At 40.5% G+C, this 14150-nt stretch overlaps 3 protein-coding genes and 4 non-coding genes across 7 annotated transcripts; 6 read left to right on the plus strand and 1 right to left on the minus strand.

Moving 5' to 3' along the window:
• Positions 1 to 330: 330 nt before the first annotated feature.
• dcun1d1 (DCN1, defective in cullin neddylation 1, domain containing 1 (S. cerevisiae)) lies at positions 331 to 5135 on the minus strand. Its single transcript, XM_073491021.1, has 7 exons — positions 5062 to 5135; positions 4151 to 4364; positions 3789 to 3957; positions 2266 to 2396; positions 2102 to 2184; positions 1912 to 2008; positions 331 to 978 (listed from the first exon to the last, which is right to left on the minus strand). Exons 1-7 carry the CDS (start codon positions 5062 to 5064, stop codon positions 902 to 904), a joined length of 774 nt encoding a protein of 257 aa, XP_073347122.1. The 5' UTR covers positions 5065 to 5135; the 3' UTR covers positions 331 to 901.
• A 257-nt stretch (positions 5136 to 5392) lies between these two features.
• Positions 5393 to 7180, plus strand: setd9 (SET domain containing 9). The gene has a single exon (XM_073491197.1). The coding sequence runs from the start codon at positions 5424 to 5426 to the stop codon at positions 6285 to 6287; it is 864 nt and encodes a 287-aa protein (XP_073347298.1). The 5' UTR covers positions 5393 to 5423; the 3' UTR covers positions 6288 to 7180.
• A 1586-nt stretch (positions 7181 to 8766) lies between these two features.
• eif4a2 (eukaryotic translation initiation factor 4A2) lies at positions 8767 to 13619 on the plus strand. Its single transcript, XM_073491145.1, has 11 exons — positions 8767 to 8832; positions 9726 to 9783; positions 9870 to 10002; positions 10267 to 10406; positions 10831 to 10999; positions 11096 to 11205; positions 11522 to 11665; positions 12068 to 12205; positions 12317 to 12406; positions 12667 to 12746; positions 12826 to 13619. The coding sequence occupies exons 1-11, from the start codon at positions 8804 to 8806 to the stop codon at positions 12968 to 12970; spliced, it is 1236 nt and encodes a 411-aa protein (XP_073347246.1). The 5' UTR covers positions 8767 to 8803; the 3' UTR covers positions 12971 to 13619.
• LOC141017481 (small nucleolar RNA SNORD2) lies at positions 10053 to 10125 on the plus strand. The gene has a single exon (XR_012180652.1). It is a non-coding gene; the product is annotated as a small nucleolar RNA SNORD2 (small nucleolar RNA).
• LOC141017480 (small nucleolar RNA SNORD2) lies at positions 10648 to 10723 on the plus strand. Its single transcript, XR_012180651.1, has one exon. It is a non-coding gene; the product is annotated as a small nucleolar RNA SNORD2 (small nucleolar RNA).
• Positions 11262 to 11443, plus strand: LOC141017479 (small nucleolar RNA SNORA81). Its single transcript, XR_012180650.1, has one exon. It is a non-coding gene; the product is annotated as a small nucleolar RNA SNORA81 (small nucleolar RNA).
• LOC141017478 (small nucleolar RNA SNORA81) lies at positions 11741 to 11924 on the plus strand. Its single transcript, XR_012180649.1, has one exon. It is a non-coding gene; the product is annotated as a small nucleolar RNA SNORA81 (small nucleolar RNA).
• Positions 13620 to 14150: the final 531 nt, after the last annotated feature.

A 14150-nucleotide genomic window follows, 5' to 3' on the forward strand; every position in this document is an offset into this window, starting at 1 on the left:
GTATGCTATGTTCTATCTTTCTATTTATTAAGCCATGTGCAACACGATCCTATATTAAAGGAACAGTACACCCAAAAATGACAATTTACTCATTATTCTATTGACCCACATGCTGATGGAAAGTCCAGTGAAATAGACCACAAAACATTTCTGGAGCTTCACAGCAAAGCAGTGTTGCAGCATTCTGCTAAGCAACTGAAGCAGATGGGAACATTCTTCAGATTAATTAAAGAACTGATGCAGGTCCAAAATCATAACCAGAGGTACCTGAGAATTATTATTAGCATTTGTTTTGTTTTTTTGTGCAGAAACACACAGAGGCCAGGCAGCTTTAAAGATACCAAACTGAAACATTTATTTTATCTTTATACATTTGTGTTTAAACAAACAGCATTATGCTTAAAAAATTACAATCAAAGTTTTATACTGACTTGTCGCACAAATGTATCATAAAACAAAAACAAAATCAGGAATGCACACAAGAGTATTAAAATTCAATATTTAAAGAACAACGTCCCCTCGCGAACCCTCGTGTTTAGATTACAATTCAAAAAGTGTGTCTATCTACCTGCTTTTGAGTGGAGCCCAAAACACATCAATGAACCATGTGGGCCAAGATGGTGACTCCTCTCTAATTGGCTTGAGCGCACACAAAAAGCCCAATACTTTAGATAAAAGTTCCAAACCACCACAAGTTGACCAACAAAGAGATATGCCTTTTTTTATATATATGTAAATACACACACACATATATAAAGTCTCTGTTGTGTAAAATATTTCAGTCCTGAGGGTTGAAAAGGCAACATAGTTCTCAGCTCAGTGCGGTCCCCTTGTCCTCCGTCCTCTGCGCTATCCGGTCTGTAGAAACCTCACATGGATGTTCCTGCTGTGAGAGCGGCCCTTAAACTGCCGTGCTTTTGGTCCCGATGTGCGGCCGTGCAAACTCCACAAAGTCATCAATAAGGACAGGCCATGCTCCTATTGAACAAACAAACAAACAAACAAAACTACTTAAAGGTGCGCTGTGTAGTTCTGGGGAAGGAACCTTAATGTGAAGAGAAAGATCTTCATTGACTCAATTTTTATGCCGAAACAAACTAAATAAACAAACTCTTTTCATTTGTATGACTGAATTAACAAACTGACCCTGAAGGACAACACAATTTGTTTGTCTACTTTGTTTATATTTGGTGGACCCTGCAACCTTTCTAGCTTCAGTGTTCAGGGGACCTTATTTTCCTCTCATAACAGCTTGTTGATTCAGTTAGGGGAAAATAAAAACTTGAGTTTGTATTATTGCCTCATTAATATTGTAAATATCAAAATTCTGAGTTTTAATTTCTTTTCCGAAACTACAAAGTGCCCTTTAAATGAACAGACTCCACCATATGTGGAAATATGATTATAGATAACTTAACCATACTGGGTAGAGGCATTCAATCTTATCTAAGAAAGGGTCAGTTACAGGTCATAGATGTTGGGCTGGGCAATATGGCCTTAAACTAATATTACAATATTTAAGGCTATATCACAATAAATGATATATATCTTGATATTTTGAAATCTCTTCAAAGACCATAATTAAAGCTAGGACCAGGCAACAAAATCAAATATCACCATGTTTTGTACCAAATACGTCATTATCAATACTGCAACAATATTGTAGAGATGATTGTTAGCACTTTGACAACATTTTTACAAAATGAAAGTTCTGATAATCAAGTAGAACAGCCTTGTAAGTCCAGAAAAAAAAATCACTTTACTGTGATGCAGCCTTTAAAACCAGGAAGATATCTAATCTGACATCATGTTAACAATATAATATCAATATAAGGCCCAGCCCAAATAGATGCTTCCATGCACACAGTGAAAAACTGGTCCCCTTTAGCTGAGTGTCAACACCGTACAAACCTTCCTCATCATAATTCGACATGTCATCTGTGATCATTGTGCTGAAGTCTAGTAAGAGGTTCCAAGTGTCCTTAGGAATTGATCTTTTGTGGTGCTCCTGCAAAAGATGTAGAGCAGAGTTAAGGTAACCCAATGAGGACAAATAGTAATTACATTTTTAGTGTAACGTGACAGTGATTATCAAACTTACAACTAAAAATTTGTTCCACAGGTCCAGGAACTTGAATCTTCCAGCCAGTACTAAATTCCAATATGCAATTGCCATATCTAAATCTGTAAGAAAAACAGACACATTCAACAAACAAATAAACAAACAAACAAACTCTTTGTAGGTGAGCATTAAAAGATTCTTACCCAAACCTTTCTGGCCAGGATTCTTTGCAAAATTAAATGTAAACTGGTAAAAGTCCTTAAATTTCCCGTGGTCCTTTAACTCTTGTTCCATCTTTGGCAGCTGAGCTTTTAGCTTGTCTATGCTGTCACACCTGGGAAAACATAACGCAGACAAGAAGAAATGTTTGTTTTATTCTTTCAGTAAAGTAAACACCTGTGTTTGTTGTAAAAGTAAGCAATTAATTAATAGGTGCATGTGTATTGAGCTGTATGAGGGTAACTTTGTCAAACAAAAAATTAACTACTACTACTACTACTACTACTACTACTACTACTACTAATAATAATAATAAACTAGCACGACTAATGAAATTGTTTGGTCACACTTGACATGTGGAACCAAAACAGTTGCACTCTGGATCCCAGTAAACTAATTCTATTGGACATCATCCAAATAAAGCCTGGAACCTCTACACAGACAACTGAATGTGTACATATAATATTTCAGCATTGACATCAGCCATCTGGGCTGCAATCTTAAAATACACATGTGATGGGTATACAATTTCTAACCATTACGCCTTTTCCACAGGTCAAAAATCCCACTTAAACCCGCTAAGATTGGGCTTTTGTGTGCAATGGGAATGTGTAAACTCTGCATTTATACCCGGGTCAATTGACTCTGCAGTAGTCACAGGTTTTTATCACCTCGGCTCAGCTCTGATGACGGAAGGAATATGGGATGCGGTCTATTAAGGACGTGTTATTACTGGACACTGTGTTGGAAGTGGAGCCCTGTTCATTCCTATGAAAGCTGCTCAGCTTGACTTCCCAGCTGTGAAAATACCTGGATCACCGACCGAGCCGGATAACTTGAAGGAGGATAAAATAATTTAATTGTGCAGCTCTTTTAGATTTTCCAAATGTTGCTGCTGTTGACAATGAAACGACTCATTCTGCAGGGGTTGTGACACTCAAATCAATTTATCCACTGTTTTGCAGATGCTTCTTTCACAATGAGTGTACTGTTGTTTTCTCTTCTGTTACAACTGTTTCCTGCGCATTTGTGACATGAAACGTGACGTCAGTGACGTACAACGTAACACTTAAGATCAAAAGCATAGACGGACTGCCTTGCCTGTGGGAAGTGGGAATCGGGTCAATAGGCACTTTTTAGTGGGTTGACCCGCATTTAAAATAACCTGTGTAGACCCGCTAATTTTGGTGGAAAAATGGTATAAGTTTACTAAGGCTGCACTGATGCCATATTAACACGATTGGGCCAATACTCAAGAAAACAACCCAAATAAGATCATAGTGTAAGGATTGTAACATTTCTACATACATTGTGAGGTTTGCGATGTATATACGACAATCCTTTGCTTGCGTTCAGTCAGACTTCTTTCAGAAATCCTACTTATAACTAAGTCAACATTTGAATCATGGTGGCCTATATAGTACTAGCTCTGTATTCCTTTAACTTCCAGTTCACACAGAAGAGAGGAGGAGCTTCAAGATTGTACCATCTGAAAATACATCCTCACCCCTGTTCTGCCATGCCATCCATGAACTCCTGCTTCGAGAACTCGCACTGTGTTGCTGCCCTGAACTTCCAGGCTATGAGGAGGACACTTATGCTGGCTGGGTCCAGAGTCAGGTCGTCACAGAATTGTTGGATCCCATCGATGCCGATCTTGTTGTCATCATGAGGATCTTAAAGATAAGAGTGTGAAGAGGGACTTGATAAAGAAATGACAGCCAAATAGAGAAGCGTTTTCAATAAAAAACAATTAATATTTTAATTGATTTATGCTTCTAATGTATAAAAAAAACTGTAACATGCTGAAAACTTCATAGAAAATTATAGTGTTGCTTTTTTATTATGCATTCAAAAGGCTTTCCATACCTCTGTATCTGTTGTACAGCTGCTCGAGCTTCTTCTTGTCTAAGGCCCCCTTTAGATTTGGAACATAGAGCTCTGGATTTTGGAAAAACTTGTCAGTGGCAACATCTAGTTTCCAGTCATTCTGTGACAGACAGGTCAGTGCGGTCTTCTCATTGGACTGTGTGAAAATCATGAACTGACGAACTTTATCCTTCTGTGAGGACTTCAGCTTGTTCTGCACAAAGACAAACAAAACACACAGCCATTGTAGCAACAAAACACAAGGACACTAATGTAAAGAACAGTAATAGCCTAATCTTACACAATATTTCTGTAACGTTAATGTAATAAGTTTATTCATCAGCTGTCAACAATACTCTGTATATCACTGCAGGACTCTAACTATACAAAAATTCACATAGTAACCACGACTGGTTGGCTAGGAGTCAGCTACATTAACACCAAACCATAGTTACAAACCTCTTAATAACAGCAGTAGAAGAACTAGCAGTAACATGCTATCCTGACAGCAGGGACCGACTTGCAATGAGTTGACTGTCAGCTAGCTACTGATATTAGTATCTTTAAATGTATGCTAGCATTGAACAAGCAATGTAGTCATTAAATCCTGTCGGCAACAATGAATAGCTTGCACTGTTGTGTGTGCAGCTAATTTTGTTTGTCAGTTGGCTTAAAGGCTAACAAGTTTAGCTAGCTAACTAGGCGAGCTGGCTAGTCTTGCCGTGAGCTAACGTTAGTTAGCTAGCTAATGCTAACGTCGAGAGCTACGTTTGTTTTCATAATATGAAAGAAATATAAGATGATTAGCGTAGCTTCTTGGCTATATTAATTACCCCACAGTAATAGTTTGCGTGTGCAACCACTGTTTACGTTTGCATCACGACACCAGGACAGAAAGAGTCATTTCTTACCATGTTTGTCTTTGCCCGACTACCTTTCCTCCCATCCAGCTGGCTAATGCGTGTAAAGTTTTTACAAGCCACGTAAAAACTTCTTCCGGTCAAAGCATCGCTATTAAAAATAAAAGTTCAAAATTAGTCACTCCTCGATCGTGCCATATCAATTGTGTTAAATAATCCAGTCTAATATTCAGTGTCCAACGCATTACACACATTTATCTTAAAATGACAAACACTTCATCTGAGTTCTGATGTGAATCTGGAAATATTAACACGTGTCGTATTTTATTTTGAAACATCTTGTCGGAAGAGACTAGTGAATTCATGAAAATAAGCCATTTTCTTCATGTCCGCTCTGCCAGACGTCGCTCTGGATGTTTAGAGCCGCTCTGAAAAGCTTTCAGAACAAATGGAAGTCGTACAGACACAGGTTTGTGCCTTGGGTTGTCCTGAACCTGTCTAAAAATGAGAAGACTCTGCGGCAGGTGACGGGGCGCTCCAAAGACAAACTGGTCCCGGATGAGGACGTTTCACTGAGCCTGCTGAGGCTCTTCAGAGTCCTGCTCAGGAGTCATTGGGCTAATCATGGAGAGCTCCGAGCAGCTCAAGCTCCATTTCTCAGACAGGTAACGAGTGAAGAAGACCAGCTTTGTGGAGGAAACCTAGTGTGTGGAGATGATGCCATGTTACAGTCTCTGGGATTCTGCATCGACCGGAAGCCGAGCACTTTGCCCTTTGCAGGAACTGGAGTGTTTGTCACCAAAGGATTTGTGCCCAAAGGAGCAACAGTTGCCATGTACCCTGGCACCATCTATCAAGCCAATGAGCCAATTCTCCTCCAGTCCATCAGAAACCCCTTTGTATTCAGGTGTATTGATGGTGTCTTGGTTGATGGAAATGACAAAAGCATCTCCAGAATGGTGTTCAGGTCATGCAGTGGCAGGGACAGACTGGGGCCTTTCATGATGAGTGACACCAGCTGGCTGACAGATAGTCCACAAAACCCACTTGCTGTTGGTCAGTATGTGAACAACTGCTCCAATGAGAGGCCTGCTAACGTGTGCTACCAGGAGTATGACGTGCTGGACACGTTTCCCATCGAGCTCCGCCAGTATCTGCCGAATGTCAACTACAGCCTGGACACACAAAGGCCTCTACGCTGTGTGGTCCTTGTGTCACTCAGAGACATTACAGCAGGGGAGGAGCTCTTCTCCAACTACTACACCATTGTGCATTAGAGTCAAAGTACACTCACCTGATCTGCTTTGGAGAAAAACACAATAATTAAAGGAGCTATTTGTAAGAATTTCAGTTTTAAGACATTAATTAACATTATAAACAGAATGTGAAGAAACGGCAGTGTTCACGTTATTTCAAAGACGTCTATGTCTTGTGTTGCAGAGATGTCTACTGAAGCTCACATGCTAACCAGCTAGCCTCTGCCTGTCCTCTTTTGTAATCATGTTGTGCCTCAGCAGGTGACAGTGAGGCCCTGTAGTGTCCAGTCTTCCCTCTGTCATCTTCAGAGGATGAAGAAGTCGTGCCCTGATGGCAAGAAACAGTGTTCTGCAGCAAGGAAATAGAAGCCAAACAAAATTGAGCCCTGGCATTGATCTTCACCTCTGGAGACAGTTTTTGGTGAATAAACGTACAGAAAGCCCCTTTAAAGATGCAATATGTAAAGATTGACCACCTGTTGAACTCATACTCCAAACAAATAGGGGCAGCACATCACCAGAGAAGCTAACAGCTGCTAACTGTATTCAGTTTATGACTGTGGCTACTGTTAGCTCGGTCAGCTGTGCAGCTAGCCAGAGATGGTATTTACACCTTTTGACTGCTGGGAGAAAAAGGTTTTCAGGCCCAGGGCTATCTACTTAGCATGCTAACTTCAGTAGATAGCTCTACAACACAATACCTAGACGTCTTTGACATAATGTCAAAACTGTTATTTCGTTAATTTCAGAATGTTTTAAACTAAAATTTGTCACCTTCAAGTATTTTTGATTTTTTTCACAAATTCATACAATATTAGCATTTTCTGCCTTCTTAAGGAAAAGAGATGCTCATTTTTAAAAAACTTCTCTCTTTGTACTCTCAGCATTGCACTGGAATAAAGGCGAAAAATGTCTTTGATGGGTTTTTTGTACAATTTCAGAAACCAAACAGCTCTTGTTTGCTGGTGTTGAAGAGGACTGTAAGAATATAGGAAAGGATCTAAGATCTGAATCTTCCAGACCAGAAGGAGCTATTTAGTTTGATTAGCAATTCTGGAGTTTAAAATTACTGCAACAATAGAAAAGGTTACACATTCAAGATGTTACATAACTTGCAGCCTATAGATAAAAATGCAACAGTATCATCAGCTAAATATACTTGAGTACTGTTTTTACTGTTGTATTAATGTGTTAGGACATCCTGTGACAGAGAAAGAGCTAATACTGCTGGCCTGGGTATAATCTACATGGTGCTTCTATGTTTCTAGGAGCATAAAATGGAAAATAAGTACAATTCCTTTAAACTTGCAAGAATACAGATCAAAACTAGTCATTTAAATGTGACTCTTCCAATTTTACACAGTGTGTTTGATCTTCGGGGGTACTTGTCCATGTGTGAAATTGTAAAAAGCCTTTTGTGGCTCCAGAGGAAGCTGCATGTAATCTGATAAATTGCCTCCTGTGATGTCACTCACTGGCACAGTTGCATTGTGGGTAATATAGGCGCCAGGTTTGAAAAGGAACAAGAATGCATGGCATTAAAAAGACGATATCTCTGGTTGTACTGTATCGATTTTAATAGTTTGTTCTTGAACTGTCCATCATGAGTCCAATAGTGTTATAGGAGTGCGATACCAGACGTGTGGACTGCTTTTCAATGTGCCCAGAGCACCACTGAGTGAGTCTGTCTGTAGGTCCTGTGAGGGTAAATGCAAAGAAATTAACTAGAGGATGGAGCTTGAACTTTCGCAAGAGGATTAATAAAGTTATTTTTCTTCTTCCACATCTAGGGACATAAACAAGAGGCAGTGACAAACTTCATACAACCCAGTTAAATGGGTTCAAACCAGAAGCTGCAGGTTCTCCAAGTATCTTGAGTAATTCACAATCCAGCTCTTTCATATAAAATTTACCAAAAACATTAGCAAACATTGCGACAGAGAGAGTCACCACGGACACAGACAGTACGTGGAGAGCACAGGGCAATACAGAGACAGACTGCTCATGTTAATTGGTCACTGGGTTAAATTCAACATTTCGCATCATGGGGAAACACAAGAACAGTATAATAGTTTTAAGATAAAAGGCTAAAAAAACTGGTGCGAAGAAGCTACTACTAGCTGCACATCCCCACCTTCCATCTGTCTTTTTTCATCTTACTGTATTACATTAGTTGTATTTCAACAACCTCACACGGAAAGTCTCCATAAAAATGTTGCGCAACCTTAACAAGCGAATTTTGACCTATCAGGGACACTGTAGCAGCCCAAGCACAACTTATTACTGCAATATCCTTCCGCTGATAAATATAGTCTGGCTTAATTTCACATTTTTTTCGGTTATTACAAGGCACATTTGTATGAAAAAGATAGTGAATAAAATGTAGCGTGATCCAAACATTAAGTCAGTCAGCTGAGTCTGTATTGTCAACCAAACTGAGCATTAAGTTCGTCAGTGAAATTAGTCCGGCTGCATAAAGGCAGTTGGCGTCGCCATCTGCGATCTTTCCAGTCGCATGCTGAAGTTGGGAACGGATCATGTCTAGCGATTCTGCTGATTACAACAGGTACAATGTGCATTTTGTGACATTTTCGTGAAACAACAGTCTGTGTCTATTTATATTTAAGCATGTCACGCTGGTGTACACTCTGTGACGCCGAATTTGTAATTATTTAGCTGGCTAGGCTCTAACCGCTGTAAGGGCGATGTGGTGGCTAACAGTTAGCTTTGTAACACCGCAGTTTTAAATGACCGTTACAAACCTTTGTAGACTACATGTGCTTTGTTTCTCTGACGAATACCTAACTTATCAAGACTACGTTTTATTATCTAAAGACGTTTGGCTGTCGTGGCCAGTGGTATGCTAATTCAGAGAACCGTCGGGCCCGGCTACAGCTCGGCCGAGCTCTCAGGCAGCGCCATAGGTAGCACAGGCCCAACTGTCGGACATGTTGGCTAACTGAGTGAGGCAGATCTCCATGTTGAGATATGCTGAACGTGTTAAAATCCGACATAAACGCTTTTGACTCGGGAGATAAAATGTGCCTTAGTGGGCGTGTGAGCCGGCCGGTAACCAATCGAGGTTACATAATCATGAATTTTTGGCCCGGCAGGTAGTTGATCCCTGCTCGTGGAATTCGACACGTGCGCCCAGCCTGGGACTGTGTAATGAGAGACTCTGGGCGTAACCCTGACCAGCACACATCTGACGGAGCTTTTACGTCTTAATCATTAGCCTGCGTGTAGATGAGTTTTTTAACATTTTTTTTTGTTATTTTTTTTTCTTTTTTTACGAGGGGCTAAATGACACGTGGTAGGAATGATCGCGACATGTAGTTGCCCGTTTTCTTAATTTTTTTTTTGTCTATTCTCAATATCGCTTCAATTTCTTCATGTACTGGTGAGAAAATGTCAAAGTTGACTCTGTGGAACTTGACCTGTATCCCTTCTCTTAAACAGCTCAAAAGATAGAGACCATGTGGGGCCAGATTCAATGGAGCCTGATGGTGTCATCGAGGTATGTTCAGGAGTCACAGTTGAAAACAGCCTATCATGTCATTTGTGTATTTTTCACTCACAAGCCTCTGTTCATCTAAAATTTAGAGCAACTGGAGCGAGATTACGGACAACTTCGATGATATGAACCTGAAGGAGACCCTTCTCAGGGGAATATACGCATATGGTTTTGAAAAGCCATCTGCCATTCAACAGAGGGCAATCATTCCTTGCATCAAAGGTACAGAATTCACACTTGTTATTCATAAGTTAATTTGATTTTTATGTGTTGAGTGAAATGATGCTTTACCATCTTTCGGGACTTACCCATTAATGGGGATAACTTTGTTTTTACTGATCACTCTATACAGTTGTATGTGTGTATATAGCCTAAGTGTTGTTAACTGCTGTGAGGCAGTCTAACCTGACACATTTTCTTTTCAATGATTTGAGGTGGAAGAAATCTCTTCTCATTAATAATTTAGTTTTGTCCCCTTACCATTAGGTTACGATGTCATTGCCCAGGCCCAGTCAGGCACTGGCAAGACGGCCACATTTGCCATCTCTATCTTGCAGCAGCTGGACGTTGAGCAGAAGGAGACTCAGGCTCTGGTGCTTGCTCCCACCAGAGAGCTGGCTCAGCAGGTATGCTGTTTCTGATGTCACGATAACTTCAGTGTCTCAGACCTAAACAGCACAATGAGGACACTGATTCAAGTCCTAAGGTACCATTTTTACAAATCCTGTCAAAATTCTGAAATTGTAAAACACAAATTATTCTCTTTGGATTGGTGCAGTCTCTGTCCATGGCTGCATTGGTCTAAAGGTGATCTGGCTTCACTGGATTGGTTGTGATTCGAGTATTCATATTTTGCGGTGGAAAACTGAGTGAAATGATGGCATACCATCTTTCGGGACTGACTCTTGAAATGGAGATTTCTTTTTTATTTTACTGATCACTCAGGACACTTCAACAGTGTAAAGCTGATCAGTCATGCCTTCTGACACATAATCCTGAACTGCTGTTTTTTTTTTTGTTGTTTTTTTTGCTCCTCTCTCCCCTCATTAGATCCAGAAGGTCATTCTGGCCCTGGGTGACTACATGGGGGCAGGCTGCCATGCCTGCATTGGTGGAACTAGTCTCCGTACTGAAATACAGAAGTTCCAGGCTGAGGCCCCTCACATAGTGGTGGGCACACCAGGACGTGTGTTTGACATGCTTAGCAGGACATATCTGTGTAAGTATCACACTTCTGCTCAGCAGAAAAGCATTCTCAAATCATACTGATTCATTTCACAAAAAACTTGACTTGTAACATCAAATTTCTGCGCAGCTGCAAAATGCATCAAGATGTTTGTTCTGGACGAAGCCGATGAGATGTTGAGCCGAGGGTTCAAAGATCAGATCTATGAGATCTTCCAGAAACTGAGCACAAACATCCAAGTGAGTGTTTCTTTGACTACAGGCTCAGCACTGACAGTTGGGGGTTAATTATGCCGCCCTTCTGCATTAACAGAAGTCTGCTATAATTGTGTGATCCAGATTTTATCGGTTTCATGCAATAATGCTAGCAGAGTAATGCGTGGAAGGAGATTATTGCACACTGTACTGAAACTGAGATGTTGTTGAACCTCTTTCTCAATGTTCATTAGCCTCTGTCTCAAGGTGCAGTGTCACATCAGGTCTGCGTTTCAAACACTGCACCAAATTTAGACTTAATGGTTTGGTCTCTTGGTAACATGTTTTGCTTCTTCTCCAGGTGGTCCTGCTCTCTGCCACCATGCCTGCAGAGGTCTTGGAGGTGACCAAGAAGTTCATGAGAGACCCCATTCGCATCTTGGTGAAGAAAGAAGAGCTTACCCTTGAGGGTATCAAGCAATTCTACATAAATGTAGAGAGAGAGGTGGGTTTACTGTCTTAGTCTGAATGCTATACAACATTTCAGCTAGCTGATTCTCATGGTTGTGCATGTAAATGCCCCTTCTCTTTAAAGCACCCTGCTAAAACTGCAGGAGCCAAGCCTCACAGGTTTAGCTCACGTGGCTGTGTAAGCATGGGTACACCAGGGAAGGAGATTAAAGGCACAGTATCGGAAATGAGGCTTGGACGGACCTCTTTCTTAATGTCCATTGTCCTTCGTCTCAAGATGCTGTGTTACACATTACTTGCTTTTTAAAAAAAAAAATTTAAATGGAGTTTTATAGATCCTTGATAAGTGGTCTTGTAGTAGTTGCAATATGACTTGAGTTAACTTTGTATTGCACTACTTGGCCAAACTTTTTTGTTTTTTCATGGATGTCTCCAGGAGTGGAAGCTGGACACCCTGTGTGATCTGTATGAAACACTGACAATCACCCAGGCTGTCATCTTCCTCAACACTAGAAGAAAAGTCGACTGGTTGACTGAGAAGATGCATGCTAGAGACTTCACAGTCTCTGCTCTGGTAAGATCTGTTGCCTGCCTGCTTGGCTCTACAATCTTTGAATCAATACAGTTTTCTGCTTGTCATGGCTCATCTGCACATTGTCTAACTAAAATGATTCTACATTCACAGCATGGTGACATGGACCAGAAGGAGCGTGATGTGATTATGAGGGAGTTTAGGTCTGGCTCAAGCAGAGTGTTGATCACTACTGATCTTCTGGTTAGTATGAGTTGTTGAGTTGATGCATAATGTAGTAGTAATAAGCTGTGTGGTTGAAACCCAAAATGTTTTTATTCCTGCAACAGTCCTTAAATGACCAAGCAGTTCAAACTTTTGGGAGAGTAGGGCTCGTACTCCACAATGGTTTCCTCAACTGTAGGAATCTGTTACTTATTTATGGGCAACATTAACACCTATACATTGTAAGCCATCTGTCTTTTAGACTTAAATCTAAACTTTTATTTTTTTTTTTTTCTCAGGCTCGTGGGATTGATGTCCAGCAGGTCTCCCTGGTCATAAACTATGACCTTCCTACAAACCGAGAGAACTACATTCATAGGTGAGTTTCATCTCATACTGCACCAGTATGTGCACCTCTGTGTACTGTGAGTCTGACGTAGCTCATCTTTACTCTGCAGAATCGGTCGCGGTGGCCGTTTTGGCAGAAAAGGAGTTGCTATCAACTTCGTCACTGAGGAGGACAAGAGGATTCTTCGGGACATTGAGACGTTTTACAATACAACCGTGGAGGAGATGCCTATGAATGTGGCTGACCTGATTTGAGGCCTGAGATTTCATTTTTTTTAAAAACGCAGTGATAGCGATCGTCCACTTGCATTGTGCTTATATTATTCGAGGGGGAAAAAAAACTTCTCAATGCTAAACCTTGATCAGAATTTTGGTATGTGTTAAAAGCGAGGTGTCTTCTATGGTGGTCCCTTTCGGACAGTTGTAGATTCTAACCTCGACAGTTGGCTGGTTGGAGCTACAAAGCCATGGGGTCTGTAAACATAAAGGTCCTTATCAGGTATTTCTTTCCATGTTCAATTAAGATGTGTGTGTTCGATGTTCTCCACCATTTAGTAACTTACCTGTGGACTAAAAGGTATAAGTGCTGTATAAAGTCTGCAAATTATGTTATGCTAACATATGTACGATGTATCGTGGGCCTGCTTAATAGAGGCACTTGTCATGTTATACTGTAGTTCACTTGCTTTTTGTTATATTTTGTGACTGTTTTAATTTAAATGTACTATATATTTTTTTTTTTATCCCTCTTGCTCTATCAGATTTCCTCACTGGTTGGCCATATTTTGCTGACATGTGGTTTTACCCTCACCAGAGTATATTGCTATTTACCCCCCCTTGACTAATTTTCAGATTTCCTCCCCAGAATTGTATGAATGTCTTAATAAACTGAAAATTGCTGTAAGTAGACCCCCTTGTCTGTTTTGAAGTACTGAGTTCACTCAATATGGAGTCAAGGGCTGTTTACTTGTGCCAACAATGTTTTAATGTAATGAGCATGGCATTCCACCTACACTGTGAAAGGGGTTAGGTTTAACACTGTTGAAGGGAGACTCAGTGGGCACACACGAGGAAGATTTGTGACATGGCACCACCTACTGGTGAACTAGCAGACTTAAACTATGGGGAAAGGGAACAGGTTGGCTTTTATTTGATGCTGCACAAGGCTTCAACACTGACAATGAAGTGTGAAACATTCATGCTGGTAATGACCAATTTTAGATTCATATTTAAATATTTATAACATTGTATACCAACAGCCCTAATGATTGCAGTAGTATGAGACAAAAAGACTAGAAAACAGTTGCACTCCAAAGGGTACACCGTGGCAAGGGGACATTTGAGTGGCACTAGGGCGACATGATGGCTAGAAAAACAACTTTATTCACTCTGCAAAACAATAGATAAAACGGTAAACCACAAAGAATATATCTAC

This window comes from Pagrus major, chromosome 21, assembly GCF_040436345.1.
Source record: "Pagrus major chromosome 21, Pma_NU_1.0".
NCBI lineage: Eukaryota > Metazoa > Chordata > Actinopteri > Spariformes > Sparidae > Pagrus > Pagrus major.

Bases quoted from the DNA above. Each gene is read 5' to 3' on its own strand.
- dcun1d1 (XM_073491021.1), bottom strand. The intron at 2,397-3,788 runs GTGAGGATGTAT...ATGTTTTCCCAG, and splicing joins GATGGCATGGCAGAACAGGG to GTGTGACAGCATAGACAAGC. The intron at 2,185-2,265 runs GTAAGAATCTTT...TTTTTCTTACAG, and splicing joins TCCTGGCCAGAAAGGTTTGG to ATTTAGATATGGCAATTGCA.
- setd9 (XM_073491197.1), top strand. From the start codon at position 5,424: ATGTTTAGAGCCGCTCTGAAAAGCTTTCAGAACAAATGGAAGTCGTAC.
- eif4a2 (XM_073491145.1), top strand. From the start codon at position 8,804: ATGTCTAGCGATTCTGCTGATTACAACAG. The intron at 9,784-9,869 runs GTATGTTCAGGA...TCTAAAATTTAG, and splicing joins AGCCTGATGGTGTCATCGAG to AGCAACTGGAGCGAGATTAC. The intron at 11,000-11,095 runs GTAAGTATCACA...ATTTCTGCGCAG, and splicing joins GCTTAGCAGGACATATCTGT to CTGCAAAATGCATCAAGATG.